Genomic DNA, 22,318 nt, shown 5'->3' with positions numbered 1-22,318 from the left:
ACATCCTATTTTTTAATATCTGGCCATTCTTCAGGCATGCAGAGGACCAGGCAAATGCAATGAGTGCTGGAACCAAGCAATCAGGGCAAATACCAATAGCTCTTTCACATTGCTGTCAGAAACAAGTTCTGTTTACAATCTATCCATGAAAAATCTATTTTTAATCAAATCTACTTTCAAGACAAATTTGCAAATTCCTTTATTAATTAAAGGAAGACTGATTAAAGGATTTCAAAGCAGCCAGTGAAGAAATATCAGTTTGACATTTGGCAGCTTTGTTCTCACTGAATGCAGACACATTGAAACTAGTGTGACATTTCTCTATCTACTGCATTACATGGAACAGCAGAAACTTGTAAGCAGTGACTAAAATCTTTGTAATAACCAGCACTGTAGGAAAGAACAGTAATTACTCTCTTTATACATCTGCAAAGGTGCATATTTCAGAGTATCATCTACATCTGATCCTCGCCCAGCGTTTCCACAGACCCGTACAAGCACATCCTCTTTCAGATCACATGGATTCAGATGTCACATTTTAACTTGGCACAGAAACGTGGAAGATGTTACAGGGAAAATAAGTCCCACACTAAACCTTCCACTGTGTAGGTAGTGGTCTAACCAAAAACTACCACGAAATTCAGGACTTGTTTGAACATACTTTCCCAGTTTAATCCAGTAACTTCCTCAAAGTCCTACTTAGTTATGTATCCAATAAATCCCTGAGTAACTGAAACAGTGGGAATTTATGGTATCTATATTTAAATAATTTAAGTAAGGACATAAATGACATTTGCATTTCTTAGGAATAAATTAGCAACTTGTGCAAGGTAGTCAATCTTCACTAACCTTTCCACTGTTGCCACGTTTTCCAGTTCATCTGGACTGAGCTTGCTGTTGGCACTTCGGGTGACTGGCTCCCTAATGCACGTCAGTAGTGTGGCCCCCTGCTTCACAGCTAGTTTCAGCTCATCCTGAGGAACAAAGAACAAGCCAAATTGTAATACACTACATAAATCACAATACAATTGTGATACATATTTTAAGAACACTCCCACCTCTTAGGTGGACAACATAGTAATGCTAAAGGAGGATACTTCTGTAGGTAGTAAATATTCAGAACAAAAAAACCCACCAATGCTTAGCAATAATGATATGTCTTTTTGTGAATGCAGGGACTAAATCTACTCATTTTGAACAGTAGATATATTTCTGAGAAAAAGAATATTGCATAATTTCTGAGCAGATTGCATTTCTGACCTGGAAACTTTCAGAATAAAATATTCTAGCACAAATTACATGTGTGCTGTCAATTGTTCAGCCAGCTGCAACATCACACTTCTTAATGGAATTTCTTTGAATGACGTTGTGACACGATAAGCAACAGTATGCCAGCTGCCAAGGAGTCAACCACAGGAGAAGGTATCTTCTTAGCATAAAAGATGAGCAACAAAAAGGACAATAAGGCTTAAAAATTAACATCAGCCAAGGAGTCTCCACTTCACTGCATACTTCTTGAATAACTCTCTTCAGAAATCCAACTGTAAGTCACAAAGGGATTCTTGTGAAACACAAACATTACTGTTTTCTCATAAGCTAGGGATTCCTGGCCCTCTCCTGTTTCCAGAATTGAAGGAGGCCACACAAAGGAACACCACCAAATCTTTGGAAATCATATTTGGAAGTTAATGTCAAATGGAATAGGGAAGGATAGAAAATGTCCAAATGCTACCAATTGAAAGGAGTCCACAAGGGGAGAACAAGACAGCGAAGAGTAGATTCGTTCATTCTGCAAGTCAGCAAAGAATTCATTTTCTCACAACTGAATCCTTCATACAGATTTTCTATCAACACATTTGCTTCCTCCACACCGCTTTGAGTGGCAAAGCCCCCAAGACACCAGTATAGAAGGTGTCTCACTATTTATTAAAAGCCTTCTTCAGGAACCCTTCCTGCTGCTACACAAAGCTGCTCAGCCATCCCAGTGAGGGAAGATTAACAAGGGTGCACTGTATTACCTGCACTGCTCTGCCAAGTTTTATGGGAAAGAGTAGCAAAGACATAGCCACCAAAGAGCTAGGGGATGCTTTGTGTAGCAGCTTTAGAGCTATAGAAGAAGCTTTAGAGTGTGAGGAAAGCTACAATAAAAATGTAATCAAAGAGGAAATTGGCACTAAGAGCCAGGCTCCATGTGGGAGAAACCATTATCTTTTGACTGAAAGCAATAGAGGCAAGGCAGTTCCTGACAGCCTGACGAATTCTGAGTATTTTTTGTGACCGGTCTTTGGTACCCAGCAAAACTGCTGTAAAAGATTTTCACAAGCCATGGCAATTCCTTAGGTTCTGAAGGCAATTATTAGTCGTTGGCTGCTGGAGGCAGAGAATGACATTTTCCTATCTTCCTCAAGAAAGAATCAGAATGGCTAGCAAGTCCTGCTATTTAACACGACAGCAACACATGGCTGGGACAGATTTGCTACTAAAGACAACTTCATCTATCATTAAAAAAAAAAAAAAAAACACTTAAATGTCATCCCAAAAAAGTTGTTTATTACCCTTCTTGTATGGGAGGAAAGCTCCAGGATCTTACTGTTTTTTTTATGGGTAGAGCTCTGTTCTTCATTCCCAATTGAAGCTAATGGTCATTTCTGTACTTGTGCTAAAATAATAAATTTGCTTTTGTGTTTAACCAAAGGTGCTTATTGACAGCAATAACATTCTCTTTTGAGTCTTACTCTGCAAGGCTAAACACACACCAGCCAGTTTTTAATGTTTTTAATCCATTCTGTAATATTTCAATCATCTAAATAGATAACTACCTATTCCTGGATTATCCTTACAGATGTTCTCTACATCTGCTCCAACATGAGTTCATCCTTTATGAAGAAAACATCATCAGGAGCCCATGCTGTTCCAGTTGTGATCTCATTATACCCTCCTACATAGCAGCAGTGACACTTCCCTGTTCTATCATTCCTGAACCTGTGGAGTTCTTTTCCATAGCTGCATTGAACCAATTTCCCAAATCCAGTTTTCTTCTCCTATTCAGTAGTTTTCAGATGATAGAAACCCAAATGACAGCAGAAAAACTTGCTGAATTAAAAACCATATATTACATAAACGGAGTTGTCACAAGACACCATTCACCTTCAGCTTGCTATGGTGGTCAGTGTGTGCAGATAGGAGCTCCTCTGTACACTGCACATCATTGGGAAGTTCAGTCTCTGCTAAGTCCGTTCCAAAGGTCTGTAGCATCTGTGCTGTTGTTTTCACTGTCATTGCAAAGTTTTCAATAGCCTGGAATAGTGGAAACACAGAGTCACAGGCTGCTTACTTACCACTGGCATGTTAGCTGTGCTCAGTTCTTCAAACACATTGTGCTGCAGTGCCTGTAAAGTTGGCTATGTTGCCTTTTTTCCACAGATGTGATAGAAGTTACAGGTTGAATCCCGTGCCACAAAGGATCTTTTCACAGGACTACAAGTATTACCATATCCATGAACCAGATGGGGAACTTCCAGAGCTTAAGAGACATAATGAAACTACTGAGAACAACAGCTTCAAAGCCCAGACGGACCTTCAGATCCTTTGCCCACGCTTGCTAGAAGTCTTTGTTGTGTTTAAAGATTTTAATTAAGGCTTTATTTAACTTAAGGAGACACCACAAGTATATATGCCAAAGCCTTTTTCTTTTATAATTATACAGCCACTGTTTGCTCAGCAGCAATCCATTTCCCTGTAGGCTTATCAAACTGCATCTCTCTCCTGCCTACCTGTATGTGATGTATTCCAGTCACTTCATCCTGACCGGCCCTATTACCACAGCAATACAAGAACTTGCTACAAATATAATTAAAATTCTTAAGTTCATTGGAGCATCACTTCTTTATTGCTTGGGTGTACCAACTTAAGCCTTGACAAAATGTTGTGGGTTTACTGAAGAAAGTGAAAGTGAGGAAGGCTTAGTAAGAATGCTGCCTTTTCAGAGTAGAATATATTGTTCAGGCTTATGAGATGCAATTAAAACCTTTGCATCTTGTAGCAAGAGCTACACGGGATATTTTTTCATGATCGTGCCCTGGTTTCTTTAGAATAATCAAAGACTGTATTGTTACACATAGGTCTTCATTCATTACATTTTTGATCAGAACAATACAGTGTTCTGAGGCACAAAATAGCACCAAAGATGCTCTTATTCTCAATCCAACGTTACACAGCTGTTGCAAGCTTTACTCTCTTTTCTAGCAATGATGTGAATTCCTAATTTGCAACTATTTCGGTTGAAAATTTGCAGTGTGTTCTGTGAAAAACAAACTGAAGGTAGATTATTAGTCAAAAGGTACAGTGATAAATTACATTCCACATTATGTAATCATAAAGCGTGCTCCAGATGAGGCAATGCTAGGAGAGTACAAAGGGCAAAAAATGAAGAAGGCTATGAAAATTCATGCCTGTTTTCAGCAGAAGTACAGACTGACATATGATCTGGCTCAGTTCTTAGCAGCTGTGACACGTTCTCTGCAGTGAAACTACTGGATTAAAATTGGCTAAGATGCTGTACTTCTGTCTGCAACACAGACAAAGCCATCATGATCAAGGGTTGTTTACTAAGAGCATAATGCATTCTGTGAGTAAGAAAGCTCGTAGGCTCCTAGCTGTCTAAGAAAGCAAAAACAAAGAAAAATGTATGAGATTGAGTCAGTACCAATTTAGGAACACTTTAAAGATGTTTTAGAAGATGATTAAAAAAATAAAAAGAAAACAGCAAAAAAAAAAAAAAAAATCCACAACTCTGGTAGGCAAGATCTGGCAGGACAAGATCTGAGAACACTTAGAGAAGCAGAAAATGTGACAAAGATACTGCACCTGCAAGACTGAAGGTCAGGCTTTCTCAAGGTGCCATATAGGCCAACACTTCCCTGATGGCAATCCCTTACCCAGCAAAGATTCCCTGGCTAACTGATTCCACAGGCACCATGAGCACATCAGTGTTTCATTTAGTTGCACACATGCCTCCACTCATTCTTGAGTGTTTGAATAATAAAATTGTTTCATATTCCCAAGTTCTGACTGTGGTTTTGTCTTCACGTCTCTATGCTTGATGAAAGTTATTTTGACTACTTCTAAGCTACCACAGAAAAGCCTTTTCAGAACACTAGATCTAGCTGCAGGTCAGCGACAACACTTAAACCCAAGGCTTCTCAGAACACAGCAAAACATTGGGCATCCTTAGATGTGAGCTCTAAACATATCAGTTTTGCTAGCAGATCCACAGACAGATGGAAACACTGCACACAGCCTCAGGAAAATTTATTCAGCTTCTAGGACACAGATCCAGCTTTGCACCTTTCCACTTAGATAGGATTAGACAACACTTCAGAAGTTTACATGCCAAAGTCTGGGGTCTGCTTTTTTGTGTGATTTTTTATTTTTTAAATATCACCTCTTCTGTGAACCACAGTGAAATGTTTACACTGTCCTGAAGCAGCCACTGAAATATATTAACCAACCCAAAAAGGGAGCAAATAATCAAACCTGTAACAAGTTTCTTAAAAGGCAACAGAAGAGAAAGTTTTCCAGCCTTCCTACAATTATTAATTGTTCTTGAGTTACTCAAAATATGATTCATCTGGAGTGTATATTTACATAGCTCAGAAATGAAAACAAAGGGAAATAAAACCCAGCATTAAGAGTATTTTTCTTCCCTTAAAAAACATGGATATAATTGCTCATTAAAGTGACAGTCTTAACCTTTCATTCCAAACAGTGCTAAAGCATATGTTAAACGGCAGCCATGAGCTGAAGGCCTATGAATCCCATCAATTATTCAAAAGCTAAGCATGAGGCTAAAGCTTAGCTGAGTAATAATAATATAACACTGTAGGCTCTAGTCCAGGTCGATAGTGAGATATAAATTACTACTTCTACAACAAACTTTGGGGGAATTTTCTCTGAGCAATGGATCTCCTCTTTCCATGAGCCTCTAGTAGAATCTGTAGGCTGAAGTGCAGCTGCAGAACTACTACTTAATTGTTGCTTTACATTCATCATCTCTACACTTGTAGGTATAGTCATGTGTAAGAACAACACCAGCACTCACAGTTCGGTGATGTATCCACTGACTGTGGCCGTACTCCAGGGTTCCTCCCAGCTCCCGGGTCAGTTGACATTTATCAATATAGCCATGAAGATCAGAGACAGAATTTAGCATGATGATCTGAAACAGATCCAAATGCAATCGACAGAGAGAAATAATGAGTCCTTCAATCACTGTTCCTAGGATCTGGGTTTGCCTTAAACATACATGACCACAGTACAGTTCCACTACTGACAGTAATTTCTCATTGTGTATTTGTTCACGTAATTGCCACAGCTTTTTTACTTTAGATTTTGGCTTCTATAAGCATATGGCCATTCTTGAGCTACCCATGATTTGATATCATGTTGGTCCTTGCTAGGCCAAGGATGCATCCATTTTCCATATGCCTTAAAAACAAAAGCACAGCATGTACAACACTCACACAACCTTTCATCAAAATAACTCTTAGTTTTTGTAAGACTGCTCTCTAAGACATACGTGGACATACCCAAGTTAGCTCAAAATTTTGAATGTCCAAAAAGACTCCAACCAAAATATATATCTTGATCTGCACATAGGAAAGGTAAGTTAATATTTAACACTTAGTGCAGTACTTAATCCCTGCCTACCATTAACCTTTGCTCCAACTGTGACAGTTTTAAATAGGATTTGAAATGCAACACTGTCATCAAATAGCTTGCTAGAAGTACAATCTCTGGTATAACAGTTGCTAAGGTAACACACTGTGGCTTATCCAGCACAGGAAAATACATTTTCTAAAGTGCTATAAAAGTAAAAGATTTTGTTTTGTAACCAAGCATAATTTTTACATGAAATTTGCTTTTTAATCACCGAAAAGCCACCTGTACTGAGCTACAGTCAGTGTTACAATTTAACATAATTTAACAAAATGAACTCATGGTTTCTTTTCTGTACTGTTAGTCTGCTGTCTCCTACTACAGTAAAAGCAGGAAGTGCAGGAACTTTAAACCAAGGTACTGATAAACATAGCAGTGGTTGGAACAGAACCACGGATCTTTTGTAAAGTGATTTAAAACCACAATTAAAATCCAAAACAATCAAATGAAATCACTCCAGTAAAGTCATTGTGGAGTACAGTATGAGTAAGTTCCAGGATGAAATATCATTAACAATCATCATTCAAGTTTATTTATAAAACACTTTGAAACCACAGGCAAACACACAGCTAGGAACAACTCCAAAAAGAGCTCTCATGGAATAATGTCAAACTCTTTCAGGATTTATAGCCTGCTTTAAATCACATCCTCATCAACCTGCAGCACATTAAAAGTAATAAAAATCATACTCTTAATCAAAAGGGTAGAGATCATAAAAGCATTAAAAATAAGCAATGCCAGCAGGCACTTAACAGGGCACTATTTGGTTATCAACAGTCCACAGTGCAGAAATTGCCCTAGGCTTACACTGCTTCAAAGTGCTAACCTATGTTTGTCATTGGAGTGAGCAGATCTACCTTTCTCTGCATCAGGGGAACAGCTCTACTAAGTTAAGATGTCACTATGTAAACTGAGTTACATTTTATAGCTAGACTGATGTTTCATATGGAAACACATTCATTATAATCCTGTGAAGCATCCACTGGTAATTTACTCTTTGGCATTCCTGCAATTGATAGTAGAAAATTCCACAAACACAATTTAAAGAAACCATTACTATGCATACAAACAGGTTCTGCCCTTTCAATCACTGAAATGAATCAAAAAACAACTTATTTGATCCAGCTAATGGAGCTAGCAGTGAATGAGTTTACGTGCCTCTCAAAGTTCATTGAGCTCATTCAGGTTTCAGTTTAGGCTTTATTGACCTTGTATATACCATGCAGACCCAAGATCACAGTCCCCAGCTACCACCTGCAATCAAATTATAATTATTCGGTTATGAGAAATTGCTGACATCTAAGAACTGCCGGTGTGGAGATAAGGCAAACACATGGACCAAAAAAATCCATGCTTACCGGTACCTTCATTTTAAAGTCATCTCGATAGAGTTTAATGCCAATGTCAGCGATTGCCCTTTGGATAAAGCGTGAGGGACGCAGGACAAACACCAGCTGTAGGTTTCCTGGAAATGCTCCCTGCAAGAAATATAAAATTATTAGAAAGCAAATCTCTGCCTTGAAGAAAGGCCAAGGGAATTTTCAGCCAAGTGTTTCCTAAGGGAGTAAAGTGGGGAGGACATACTGAATCTTGGCCAGTTCAGCTGCTAATGATATCAACTGGTCTATTCAGCACATGTTCAACGTCAGTCTGCAAAGCCAACAGAAACACTGGCCTGGGGATTTTACTGCCCAGTCATATATAGAACTCTGGTAGGGATTTAGCACAAAGCTCTGAATATTCTTCACTGGTGCACCCACATCTGAAGCACACCAAGCTTCCTTTGCACTACCACACCATGGGTCACCTTTTTTATTTTTTGGTTCAGCCAGTAGAGGGTAAAATTGACTACTTACAAAAAATGGCTGCCCACTTTGGACTTGGTGAAAAAAACAGGTGGCGCAAATGAATTCCCTGCAATGAATTCTGAAGAGGATTTTTAATATTTCTAACCTCACATGTTCCTCCCACACACGGGCATCCAACGCATCCATCAGACACGGCCCTGCCTTCAACATCTAGCCTACATCTCCTACACACACCTCCTCTGAGCTCATGAAGCATAACAAAAGAAGAAGAGGGCAGCTAGAAAAGAATGATCATCTCTTCATACTAAGCCTCTCTGTCTAAGCACTTGCACCTCACGCAGTACATGCTCCAGATAATAGCTGTTTTAAAACAGCTGCTTTTATTAATACTGAAAAACAGCATCTTAACTCACTTTCACAAATGAGATATAATAAGCTATTGATAGTTTCTAGCAGATCACTTACTACCACACAAACACAAATCTCCTGGGATCTGCTTCTTCAACAAGCAGGCCACAAAGTCACTCCTCACAATGCACAGAAGGGCTCCTCCGTTAGACTCTTCTGGAAACAGCTTCAAATTAATAGAATTCATACTGCAGTCAATATTGCACATATGGAATTTGTACTAATTCAGCAGTAAACAAGGCCATGTTTTCTGTTACTGCAGCTTCCTCCCTCTCCTATTTAAAACTCAGAAGCTTTGGGGCTGGAGAGAATCTGCATCCACAGCCAAAAAAAAAAAGGAACTAGAAATGGGCACACGGGACTTTATCCTGTTCTGAAGGTTCAGCAGATAATTTGAATTTCTAGGAGATAAATAACAAAGACAGGCACTTACTGCTATCCGTGTCAGGGATGCCTTGACTGCGCTCCATTTGTCTCGTCGTCTGTCTATGATGATGATGAATCCAATGCTGGCAGCCTCCAGACTGCACAACAGAAGAAATAAGTATGCTAGGTTACAAGAAGATACTCCCATTCCAATGAAATGTGCTGCAGTAAGATTCAGCATCTCTCGGATCATCCTCCAAGTCCATTATAAAAATGCAGCGTACAGTGAAGAGAATATTCGGCAGAAATTCACATGGACACAGAAGCCAGCAAATTTTCTCTTTCCAGCTTCAGGCTGGCAGCTTACACAAAACATGAATATTTTATTCGCTAAATCTCTCAGCTGCTATCTCCTTTGCTGCCAAGTCTAAATGATAAGAATAGTTCAGGATCACAAATAACACCGTGCTATACTGAAGGCAAAAATCTCAGATCTTGCTTTCTCTCCAGATTAATTTATTAGACATCCCACCTCAGCCTTCATTCTCCAAGTAAGCCAACACCTGACAGAGGCACTCAGCTCCATGATGTCAGTATATCCCCACAGTCATCACCTTGCCTTGGCACACCATGACCCAGGTGTTTTGGTGGACAAAGCAGGATTTAAAGTTTTATATCTCACCAACCTACAGACTGGTTCTAGGGTTGCAAGTATCACTTTAATGCATTGGCTAAAATAAGCTACTGCTCTTTCTCAGGACTTTTCAAGGAGGCTCTGTGAGGCACTGATTTGATGCTCCATCCCATGCGTGTAAACCCCAAAAATATCCCCTTCCCTCTCTCTCAGAAATCCCACTCTGGTGTGCTGGCTTCAGGGGTGCTCCTCTCTGCTTTCCAACAGTTCTCAGAGTTAGAGAGAAATTCTGGGAACCTACAAAAACACTAAGAAAAATGTCCAGGAACTTCCTTATAACAATCATCTCAATACAAGAGAGAGGCAGGCAAAGAGTGTAAGTGTTGCTGTAATCGGAAGACACTCTACAATTAAATATCTAATTATGGAGTAAGGTCAAGATCAGTTGTATAAAGCATTTCCTTTATCCCTTTTCCATCATACATACAAGATACATACCAGGAACACCATTTTATTGGGTTATTATGTGCAAACTCATGTCAATAATTCATCAAAGAGCATCAGTAATACCAACAGAGCTTCTGCTGCAGCTCTGCAGGATCAAAATTAGAGGCCAAGAAGCAAAAGTTCTGTGCAAGTCTGGGATGCCACACAAGTGTTCCCAGTGGTCCTTCCCAGCACTACATTCGCTGAAGTTCACACATTCACTTTTTTTTTTTTCCTACAGAATTCCTCTGGGAACCATAAAATTCAAAGACAATAGATGACCTTTCCTCTTAAGCAGTGCAATATGCAGCTCTTTACACAGAGGATGGAAAACAAAGCTGCAGAAGTGCCTTTAAAGCAGAGATGATAATAAAGCAGAGTTTATTCCTTTTTATACATACAAATATTCCTCAATAGACAAATTGGTGTTCTGAAGTTAAAAAAAAAAAAAGCACAGTGTGGTATACATGTGCTTGCTTTAGATTTTTAGACAAAAGAAGATTCAGAAGGTGGTACCAAAGAAATGTTGTATATTGCAGATTGTTACAGAAGGGCTGTGAGAAGCTGGTCACGGGCTGGGAGCTCCTACAGCTACTTACAAAATTGCATTGTTTTTTTTTCAACAAAACGGCTGATTGAGACCAAAAATTGCTTTGGACATCTGGAGGGCATGAAAGGCCGGGGCAAATCACCCTCAGCCCCCAGCCCACCAAGCAGTGCTTCTGTGGACAGGCTTCCCATCCTTCTAATGGAGACCTGTTGGAGCTCTGGTGTTTTCCCTCTGCCTTGACCATTGATGTTGCTGCCTCACAGATAACGTCTTAGGAATTTTGGTCGTAACTCAAAAAATTAGCAAATTCTTTCTAAAGTTGAAAGTCAAAGGCTCAGATAGAAACAAAGTCTTAAAGACTTTGTTTGCCTAATTTGTCTAAAGAAAAATATTATTCAGCTAATAGCATATTAATAAGTACAAGAAAAAGCTGTTTGCGAAATTCATGACGTAAATAAGCCACAAGTAACTCTGCCCATAAGCACCGATTCACACAAGCTGCCTGCACATAGAAATTGCCCTGTTTTGCCCATCTGCCTGGTTTGAGAGACTGGCTAAGGGCTTTCTAAAAGGAATGTTTGCACACCGAGGGTTGCAGGCCTAGAAGAATTCAGAATCAGACCCTTACAATCACACCTTGGTAAGCAAACTGCAAGGGAAGTAAATGACAAGACAGCATCTGCCAAAGGCAACAACTGTGATTTAAATAAACACAGAAGTATTTCCGCCAAGTAAAACTTGCCTCTGTGTCTCAGAACTAACTCTTAAGTTTCATTTGTAACAGTCCCTCGAACATTTAGAGAACAAATCACTCAAAAGAGAGACGTCTGTCTTTTCTCAAGTACCCTCCCATGATCTAACAGTTCATTTTTTCAAATGTTCTTCTGCCACAGGGATTTGTAACAGCACAAAAGCATCCAGGCATCAGTTACTATAACAAAAATTAACTTCATAGGTAACGGCAGTAGGAGCTTATGAAATATAGATACAGACAAGAAAATACAAGAGAAGCAGGAAAGGAATTTTCTCATGAAACGAGGCTTGGCAAGAACAGTCATGGGGGAGGGCTGGGAATAACAAACATATGGGAAAAGCAGCACTGCTCACCAGTTGCCACTGCGAATCACACAGCACTGCAGGTCAGTTAAAGAGACAGGACGAGGGAATAGAAGGTGAAATAGATACTGATATACTGGATTTATTCTTGGATTTAAATACAAGGAAACATCAAAGGAAAGCAGAACTATAATACTCGTGTGCTAACTGTAAAGATCAAATGATCTAAAGGACGGCAGATCACAGAAGAAATGTGAGGGGTTATCTACATCACCCAGGATCATTCCGGCAGACTGTACGTTGTAAATCCCCATTGCTACGGGTGGCTGATGCAACACAAAGAAGGTCCTGACAAGAGATGTACCTCTGGACACAGAAAAACTGAAAGTGGGCCTGTAAACCTGGCACACAGCTAGACCTCAGCCTTCTGCAGTGCTATTCCCTGCATTTTATCTTGATGTTCAGGATGGTATCAACTACCTTCACTGAGCTAGGCCAGTGGTATTTCTATGTCTCTCTCTCTCTCTCTCTCTTTTTATTTTTATTTTTGGACTAGACAGGGCTGATTTAAGACCTCAGCTTAGCCAGGGAAACAGAGTGTCAGCAAGTGATCCAGTGTCAGTCAGCACACCAAAAAGAAAGGCCATGCCAAGGTCTGAATGTCATTTAGCACTAAGGGATGACATAAGCAAGCGGCTGTGGGAGGGAGCCTTGCCAAAATGGCAGCATCAGTGCAAGCTGATGTACAGCTGAGACCCCATTCATGCATGTATTCAGAGAAAGGCAGTTTGCCTAAAAACACAGACACTGTCAATGATTTCCTATTGTCAGTACTGTAATACATGGATAGCAAGTGATGTCCCTTTCCCTGAATGAAAGGTGTGTAATCAACTAAGCTGCTCCATCCCCAACTTTGAATTCAAGTTAGCCCTTGTACACTGATTTGAGGAGGCCCAAAGGTGCCGAATTTCCTGACCTCTTTGGGAATGAGAGGAGGGCACCTGTTTATCAAAGCAGTCTGATTCAGTTGGAAGAGAATGGAGTTCTGGCTGTGGAGTAAAGTGAGCAAAAAAGGGCCTTCTACAGATATCTACTGTAAGCATGCACATATAGACGCATGTATTTGCATATACCATACTATCCAATGGTTATGCATGTGTGTGCATAGGCCTGTTTTGTGGGGCACTCTTGTGACCAGGTCTTGAAGTAGAGGGAAAATTAATAAGATTACAAAGTCTCACTGGACTGATCTGCCATCCTTGAAAGTACTTCATATTTTAAAGACCAGAAATGCAATGTTCGCAGCCCACCCCAAAATACTGCACTATGCTATGGCTGAAAAAGACGAGCTTCGAAGACAAGATAATGCCTGTGCATCCAAATAACACTTGTTATCCACCTTTATCTTTTTAATGTTTTGTCCTATGGGCTTAGAAGACCAGCCATTCCAGACAGACTTAGAAAGTTACTCACTCACTGAATGACGCCATTTGTGACCATAGACCTTATCTGAACAATAAGTCTTATTCTGCAGGATACAGAGATACAGGCACTATAAAAGACAGATGTTCTCTCTACCGTTGTCTGAAAAATTACACTAATTTCTCTGGCTCGTTGAGCTATGAACACAGAACTATTTTCTATCCTAAACTAGGGGAACTGCTCTTCAAATGATACTTCATCCTACCTGATCCACGACCATACCCTCTGTAACTCTTTTAGAGTTTGGCACTATTCTCTAATCTTTATGTTTTGATTTGATACTTCAACATCCTCCCCAAGAATAAAACAAAATATGAACTACGAGCAGCAAGATAACACGTACCAGAAAGCTGTCATAGTACACATCATACAGTAGCACTGAATAAAGTAACAAATGTAGTCCCTTTGCAGCCTGTTAAGATAAAGGAAGGACCCACTCTCTGTGTGTGTATCAACCAACTGCAGATTAACAAAGCTCTGCTGCACCCAAACAGGTTCACTATTTATGCACATGAAGATTTTACTTCATATAACTATGCTATAAATCATACAACCAAAGCTTGATGCTCAGGTTCTTCCCCTTCTAAATTAATACCTTCATCCCTCATTTCTACACAAAAGGTGACAAGTTTCAGATAGAAAAAAAAAATCAAGAAATGTACAGTCAAGCTTTCTAAAAGCACTATAACAAATACTAGAAAACTCACTGGATAACTTGTATCCTGATGGCGTGATCTCTGATTGAATCTAAGAGTCAAATCAATGTGCTGTTATGTAGAAAAGGTAGGTCCACATTCCAGCCTGTCATTGACTTTGAACAGGTAACTTAAGTCAAACTGATAGTCACTTACTCAACACAAGTTCTTGTGAGCTTGTCTGTAGTGTAAGATACTACCTATGCATACCTTACCATCATTAAAATGGTGTATTGCAGCTCGCGTGACCTATTGAGTCTTAAGAATTAATTCATTCATTGCTCTGATGTTCACCAGGTGAAGTGGCTGAGGAACCATGAAGTATTCCTGTCCATCAGGCTGACAATGTAATGTGCTACTTCTCCAACATAAGGCATTACTGGGAATCATCATACAAAGAATTAGCGAACTAGCTACTATTGCTTGTTTATTAACCCCTGAAGCAGGTTATCCAATTATAAAGCCAGTGAAGAAATAAGAGTTTCTCCTCCTAGAACAAAGGACCTACAGAATTCAGTGAAACAATGAAGCTGTTAAACTCACAGCATGTGGTTTCTCTCAGCTTGCTTTGGCAAATCCATATGAGGAATACACGTAGGTGGAGCTGGAAAACTCCTTACCTAAACTTGAAGGAGGCACGTTTTCCCCTCATCATCCTCTAAGCACCTTTATACATGAGACCACAGGAAATAATAAATCCCTGCTGTGCTTCTAACTAGCACAAACAGCCATGGTCCAGAGACAGGATCAGGGGGCTGAAAAAAATATTAAGCTCTCTTTTTAGATAAACAAAAAGTAATTCAGCAGCCATGCCTTAGCCTGTTTCCTCAGAGTAGTAGAAGTGAGTTTGTTTTACATCACTTGCACAGCTGCAGGCAAACAGCAAAGAAAACATCCTAGTAAAGCAGTCTCCCAGTAAACAAAGCACCAGAAAGCACAAGGTGCTGCCAGAACCCTATCAATAAGGCACCCACCTCTCATTCTCACCTCTTTTCAGTAACTCTCTGGTAGTTGTTCCATGAGAGCAGTATCTCTATTATTTTTCATTCTTTCAGTATGATAAGGCTTTCAATGTGTCTGCTCCTGAGAGCACAACCCACATACAGCCCTCAGCTTGTTTGACATATCCTTAAGCCAGCCAACGGCAAGGTCACAGATTCTCATTCCTAACAAGGTTTCCCAGCTTCTGGAGCCCTGCCTGTATGACATTTGGTAAGCTTAAAGCATGTGTCCGTGGTGTTAACTTTGCTCATCTGCCTATATATCCTATGCAATTCCAAGCCCTGGCTTGTAGGCTGTCATGAAATAAACTGTATGTTTATATAAAGAAAAAAAAAAAAAACACTCTGCACTTCCCTTTGTTGGGGCAGAGGGAGAGGGATTCTCACCAAATACATTTTCACCAACAATTGGTATTAATAATTATTCAAGCAAAGCTAGCCTGCCCAGTCAGAGCTTGGTATATTCCTTGGACAGTGTCAAGAAAACTCCTCTTCTTTGAAGGGCAGAGACATGAGATGAGTTAACATTATATTACTTTGCTTTTCCATAATGCCTGTTGCTTGAACAAAGACTCTCCACTCTCCTCACACAGACACACTCAGAACCAACAGTAACAGGACTACGTAAGCTTAGCTCTTTCCAAAGCAACTGTTCACTTGTTACATTTTGTGTCTCCAAGAGTTATCTCAAATAGCCCCCATTTGATCTGTTACTTTTAAGGCTACCTTTCAGATCTTTGCATCCCTCACATCCAGTTAAAGCCCTGAATGGAAAACCTGTTTTGTGTGAAGGTTTCTTTCCCATGCAAATGATGTAAGTGGTTCCTGGGGCTTTTTGCACACAATACTTTTGTATCATACTGGCTGGATGGATACAGAATTGCTGGTACATACAGGTAGCACCAGGAAAAGAAGTGAGCCAATGAAGAAGCAAAGATCTCTCGAAAATAAACAGGCATTTATGCTTAGCCTTACCTGGGAATGCTGGTTAGGTACGTGACCACATTCAGAAAATCCTCATCGGGTATTTCACTGAATCCTGCAAACTCTGGGAAGGTAATAATTGGCGCTCCATCCTTCCCTCTTCCTCCTGTGAAAGAAAGATTGTAAATAGATTAGAGAGCAACTTTATACTTTGGGACAGACTGGTCAGTAAACATTGGCACATCTCTCACTAAAAAACATCCGGATCCTGTATACATGAGATAAAGGAGCTCTATTAATCATCTGGAAGTGTTTAAGGCCAGGCCAGATGAGGCTTTGAGCAATGTGATTTGACGGAAGGTGTCCGTGCCCATGGCAGAGGGGTTGGAACTAGATCATCTCTTAGGTTCCCTTCTATTTCCAAGTAATTTCTTGTGATAACATTACAACATTTCCCTATATATTTGTACAACGTTCTTTGACACCTTCTGGACACTGAAGGAAACAAGCGAGAGAGCAAACAAGCATTGGATATACTCACATAACTTATGACACAGGCTGAAAATCAATCTAGTCTTAGGTTGTTCTTCAATACAAACACGCTCGAAGTGCTGAGAATATTTAATGAGAACTACTTCTCCCCCTTGTTTCTTTACAACAGTCTTCATTATATATGACATGAAGGTTACAGGCAGCAAAGTCAAGAACTGCTCCTGCCTGAAAGACTTCCTGATCCAAACACCATTAGAGCCAGGTAACCATGGACTTGAATGCTTTGTAATAGAGCAGGCTTTGCACTTCTCCTGACCCAATGCTCAGCAATAGTAGATGCTGTAGTACACTGCATAAATACTGTTTACTTACAGGACCAATCCTAATTTGATTCTGATATTAAATCTGGGCATTACTTGTGCCACAGCAGAGTTAACAGGACTTTTCTCACCTACTTGGGCTCAGAGCACAGCATAGACAAATGAGGGAGTAGCACATAAGGGAGTACAAATGTGTATATATATATATATATATATATGCATATGTATATATACACACACATACATATATATTTCAAACAAGTGTCTTATGCTGCTCAGACAGGGCATTAAGGACATAATATTGCTTTTCACTGAGTCTTTCTCCATTTGCGGCAATCTCTCAAAAAGCCTTTCTGTTTTTCAACAGGCCAAAGCCTTTTCTACAAACTCAACAATGAGCCCAGACCTGCAGCACAGAGCTTTTCTAGTCATTTATCACTCACAGTAGTTTTGCCCAAAGAAAGGCTATGCTTTGGGTTTCCCTTTAGTGAAGGACAAGCTGTGAAATGGACACCAAAATAAGTGACCTTTCTCAAGGAAGATATTCAGTACATTACCCCATTAGGAGAATAAGTAGAAAGTGGAACCTCATAGAAAAAACACGAACCCTCATTGCTTTTAAGTACCCTCAAAATCCCCCAAGTCTGCTTCCACAGACCACTGCTTTTCTCTTTTGGTAACCACAGCTGATGCCACGAACCAGCTTTCCTGCTCCTGTCTGGTGGCACTGATTCCCAGCTCTTACCATGTAGAGTCCCTCACTAGTCCTGACCTCACCTTTGCCCAACCCTCCCACTCAACTGGATTCCTTGTCATTCACCCATGGAGAGCTGGGATGCTGAAGAATGTAATGTTTAGATGAAATACGTGCAAAAACTCTGTTTTATTTAACAGCTGCTATGAGCGCTCTCCATCCTCCCCCACTACACTGCCTACAAGCCTCTACTTTCAACTCATTAATCCATTCTTTTTTTTTTTCCCCACAGACCCTGGGTAAAAGAAAGTGGATCCTCCGCAATGCTCCACAGCTTTATATTAGCTATGGATCCTGGACCTGTTCATTTAATAGAACTAGCTCAATTCTGCCACTGTTGGAAAGCCAAACCAGCTTCTTCCTTTATTATTAAAACAGCTTTTCTCATTCAGACCGAGAAAGTCTCCCTAAAATTCTGAACAAGGAAACTCTTTTCCTCCTTGACTTCTCGTGAAGTGTTACCTTGTCAGAACACTGCTTTTTGACACCCTTTTTGTCTCTGAAAGTCAAATATTACTTCAGTTATGACCGAAAATGATTCAGTTATGTTAAATCACCCAACAAACTCACCCCGTGAGGGAGAAAACAGGCCTACAGCAGTTCAAATGGCATTCAGACAAAATACTGGGAAAAAAATGTTACCATTCACACTGCACTGAATTGATTTCATATTCTGTACAGAGCCATGGTCTCCACATTGATCTGGGATGGGGCAAATGCTGATGCCTGACTCATCGGCCTCAAGGCACGCATGCTGCATGCTCTGCAGTCAGTGTTGATGCAGAATACACTATCAGGGAAGAATTAGTCAAGAGTTTCCCTTAAGTCAGACTGTTTGCAGCAGCCAAGAGATCAGGACCTCCAGCCAGCACCCATTCAGGCTTGTTACAGATACTTACTGACACCTTCTGGGCACGAACAGTAACAGCCAGAAATACTAAGCAGGATGCTTGGCTCTTAAGACTCTTGCAGAGTTCAGTGCACTCCATGGTATTTAAAACATGGTTCCTGGACACCATGTTTTGCTACTCATGTATTTCAGAAATGTGAATATTCTCCTAAAATGGGGAAACGTAATAACTTGTAATATTCAAGGCTAAAGCAGAAATACTTGAATCTGCAGTACAAAATAAAGGTTCCCCTAGATTATCTCCTTCAAGCACCTGATAGTTTTGTTTACCTGCAGTCATACTCACAATTTGTATAAATACAAGCTTCATCTGGCACTTATGACACCGCCTGGAGAGGTGGTGATGCTCCATTGCTAGAGACACCCAAGGTCAGGCTGGATGGGGCTCTGAGCACCTGATGGAGCTGTAGGTGTCCCTGTTCAGTGCAGAGGAGCTGAACTATATGGCCTATAGATGTTCCTCCCAACTCAAATGATTCCATGATTCAAACGCCCTTTGTCCCTTTTATCTTCTTGTTCTCTTACACCCACGTTCACTTCTGAGTTCCTCTAGCCTCTTTTTGCTGAATTAGATAAGGCAGGCTGATGAGGCATACTCAGTATTTTTGTCACAGGGTCTTCTCCTATAATAAGCCATCTGCAGAAAGGGTGTGAGCAGACTGAAGGCTGCCTGAGCATTTGACTAAAAGGCTGCAGCATCTCACCTCTGACAGGGCAATACAACCTTAACAGCTCTTAGGCCCCCATCTCATTCCCTGAAGTTAAGGTATTGCCACTGCTACAACTAAAACAGAAGAATGCTCAAAAAAGTTCTTTAATACAGCTGTATTTCAAATAAAGATAGGAAGCTCTCAGTTCCTGTCATACTACCAAATCAGAGTGAAGTTTGAGGGAGATTTGTCATGGAAAAGTCTTAAATACTATCACAGAGAAAAAGCAGGAGTGCCCAAAGTGTCGGGTGGCAAGTGATAGTGCGAATATTAGGAACAAGTTACTCACACATCTAAATCTGGAGCATTAGTAGGGAAAACAATTCATATCCAGTTACATATATGAAGTAGAAGCTACTTATACATTAAGGGTATCTAAAATGCTCTCTTCTCAATAAGAAGAGCTCTGTGCCATTTTTTTTTTTTCCTTGACACCAAACCAAGATTGCTGCAGTATGCAAATTTCTGCAGAACATGAACTGGCAAGCTGCAGTCCCTTCTTTTTCCCTGAACCATCATTACTCCTGTGTTCTAGGGAGTTGTCAAGAGATCTCTTCCCATCCTTGAAATACTGCTGCTGGCTCTTCAATGCTTTGGCATGGGACACAAGCTAAAAGCCAGCAGGGACAGCCTTCAGTGAGTTCCACAGCCATTATGATTGAGCACAGGGAATTTGGTCAAAAGACTCTGTATAGAGTCATCATTCTTGCCAGGATTATGACTAAAACCCATGCTTCTATGCATCACTAGTGGGGAAAAAAAAAACCCTAACTGCTGACCAGAAAATTCTACAATTCATTACTAAGGCAGCTAAGGATAGAACAGGCTCCAAGAGGTCCACTGAAGGGCAAAAGAAAAACTCCTCTCAAACAAGAAAAAGGTATTTGAAGTAGAAAGTAAAGACAGAAGGAGGGAGACTGACAAGGAGCACTGAGCGGAAGGAGACATGAACACAGCACAAAGCTGAGCAGAGTTACGCTATGGCTAGCCAGGGCACGTCCGCTCCATTCAGCAGCGTCTGTGCAACAAAGTAAGGGGGCCAAGGACTGCCAGGAGCAATGGAGATTGACAAAAAGCCAAAGCAACGTGAGGCATGAGCTGAGCTTACGTACTGCATGGGAGGATCAGGCTATAATAGCTTGAGTTTGGTGCAGTCAGAGAAGAAATAAAGATACACTGAAAAAAGAGATATCAGCACAGCTGGGCCTGGCAGCTGTCTTCAGGCAGTGCACAAGCCTCTGCCTCGCCAACATGCAGCTCCTCCAGGCACCGTTAGATGCCACCCTGTAGCTCTCTTGGAGCACTCAGCCTCCTCCAACACCTGGCAGCCCCAGACACTGGCTGCAGGCCAAGAACAGAGGAGCTAGTGACAGTGAAGGGTGCCCTTGCACACAGCAGCAGCCAGAGCTAGAGGTTCAACTGGCAGGAGGAGAGGGGAGGCTCAGGGCCATCTTTTGGCCAAACTCATGCCAGGCTCACTCCTGACCCTGCCCTGAGGACACTGGCAGCTGCCCATCAGGTGCTGCTGCTCACAGTTATATCCAGGCTGCTGTCAGAGCTAACCCCATAGTTTTGCCAGTAAAGACTCCCCTATCTCCTGAGCACAATACACGCTGCCACTCACCAATTTCCCCTCAAGACGTTCAGCTTCTTTTTGCTCTCTACCTCTGCAGATAGCCAGAATCCTGCCTCACATCCAATTCAAATTCACTGTATTAAAGGCCACTGGTTCCTATTCCTGTCCTTGAAGCAGACAACTCATTCAGCAGGAGCTGAATGAGCAGGAGACAGAGCTGCCTAGAAAAAGGCAAGACTGGAGTGGAAAGGATTACAGTCAGCTTGACCTCCCATCTGGTGTGCCACTCAGAATGACAGCATCCCTTCTTTCCTCTTCCTGAGCACTTTCCTTATTTTCTTCCCCAGCTTGCTCAGTGTTTTTCCTCTTCTCTTGAGGCTTAGGGGCAAAGGTACAGGAAGAACCTGGGTGACAGGATAGAGGTACACAGCAAGTGTGGAAGGAAGAAAGGAGATATGGCATGTAAATTGAATCAAAGGAGTGCAAGGCATGGAGTCCAAGGCCCAGGTACACAGCACAGAGCCCCAGCTGCGCCTATTAGGTGTTTTTCAAGTTCTTAAGACAAAATCATAAATCACAGGACACAGTTACAGACCTTCTAAGTGTCAGTGCATCCTGGTTAGCTATTACAGAATTCAGCTGCAGCAATAAAATAGCTGAAGCATTTTAGAGGAAGAATATGCATGAGGGATAAGACATGGCAGCAAAGAAAGTTTAATTTTTTCTTAGCAGTATGAAGGGTGTGATTGACAAATGAGGTGTGAGTGCTGCATTCTGAGAGCTCACACAGCTGGAGTTGCATGTTAGGATGACAGATGTAATAGCAACAAGTAGTTATAATTACAGGCTAAATTCTTGGACACCGTTGGGATCCTAGGAAGTCAAGCACCCCCCTTCCCTCCCATTTGTTTCACCCATGATTTCCAACCAGGCACCAAACAAAGGACTGGTTTAGATGCTTCTGGGATATATTCAAGTCCCCTTCCACAGCAAGAAGCTCTTTTTGTAATAGTAATAACTTGTAATTTCTAACCATATATTACCAAGTATTCTGAATCCCCTGGGAAAATAAAACAAAATGAAAGAAAAGAACACAACAAAATCCAGGCTATCAGCAGGAGGCATTCCAAAAGTCTGGCTGCAGTGCGCACCTCCCCAGCCTGCCACAGACACCAACTCATCACTTAGTATAGCAAAGTTTTCTTTCAAATTTTGCTGATGTGCAGCCAAACTACTTTTGTTCGCCCACATACAGAAAGCTCCCTTAGTCACAGCAGAGCTGAGTACAATTCATCTTGTGGCCAGATGGACGGAGAGCTGGGTCATGTCTTGGCTGAGTTTTCTCTGCCTAGGTCAGGCTTACTTTTTCCATGCTCTAGAATAGCTTTTGTTTTGTTTCTGTGTCCACTAAGGGCTGTGAATGCTGTAT

General features: G+C 40.9%; 1 protein-coding gene across 16 annotated transcripts in view; it reads right to left on the bottom strand.

The window, feature by feature from the left end:
- MCF2L2 (MCF.2 cell line derived transforming sequence-like 2) overlaps positions 1–22,318 on the bottom strand; it is a 155,438-nt gene that overhangs the window by 84,887 nt on the left and 48,233 nt on the right. For 15 of the 16 annotated variants that reach the window (XR_006930980.1, XR_005862148.2, XR_001468035.4 and 12 more), the window contains 6 exons: positions 16,179–16,293; positions 9,367–9,457; positions 8,076–8,195; positions 6,101–6,217; positions 3,148–3,297; positions 850–974 (listed from right to left, as the gene is read on the bottom strand). Coding sequence is in view for 13 of the 16 variants with exons in the window: in XM_025153435.3 (XP_025009203.1) it covers positions 850–974; positions 3,148–3,297; positions 6,101–6,217; positions 8,076–8,195; positions 9,367–9,457; positions 16,179–16,293 (718 nt within the window). In the remaining 3 variants the exon portion in view is untranslated. The remainder of the gene's footprint in view (positions 1–849; positions 975–3,147; positions 3,298–6,100; positions 6,218–8,075; positions 8,196–9,366; positions 9,458–16,178; positions 16,294–22,318) is intronic. The other variant, XM_004943438.5, reaches the window with a different exon arrangement.

Source organism: Gallus gallus, chromosome 9 (assembly GCF_016699485.2).
Source record: "Gallus gallus isolate bGalGal1 chromosome 9, bGalGal1.mat.broiler.GRCg7b, whole genome shotgun sequence".
NCBI classification, from domain to species: Eukaryota; Metazoa; Chordata; class Aves; order Galliformes; family Phasianidae; genus Gallus; species Gallus gallus.
This window is presented reverse-complemented; position numbering and strand designations above follow the sequence as displayed.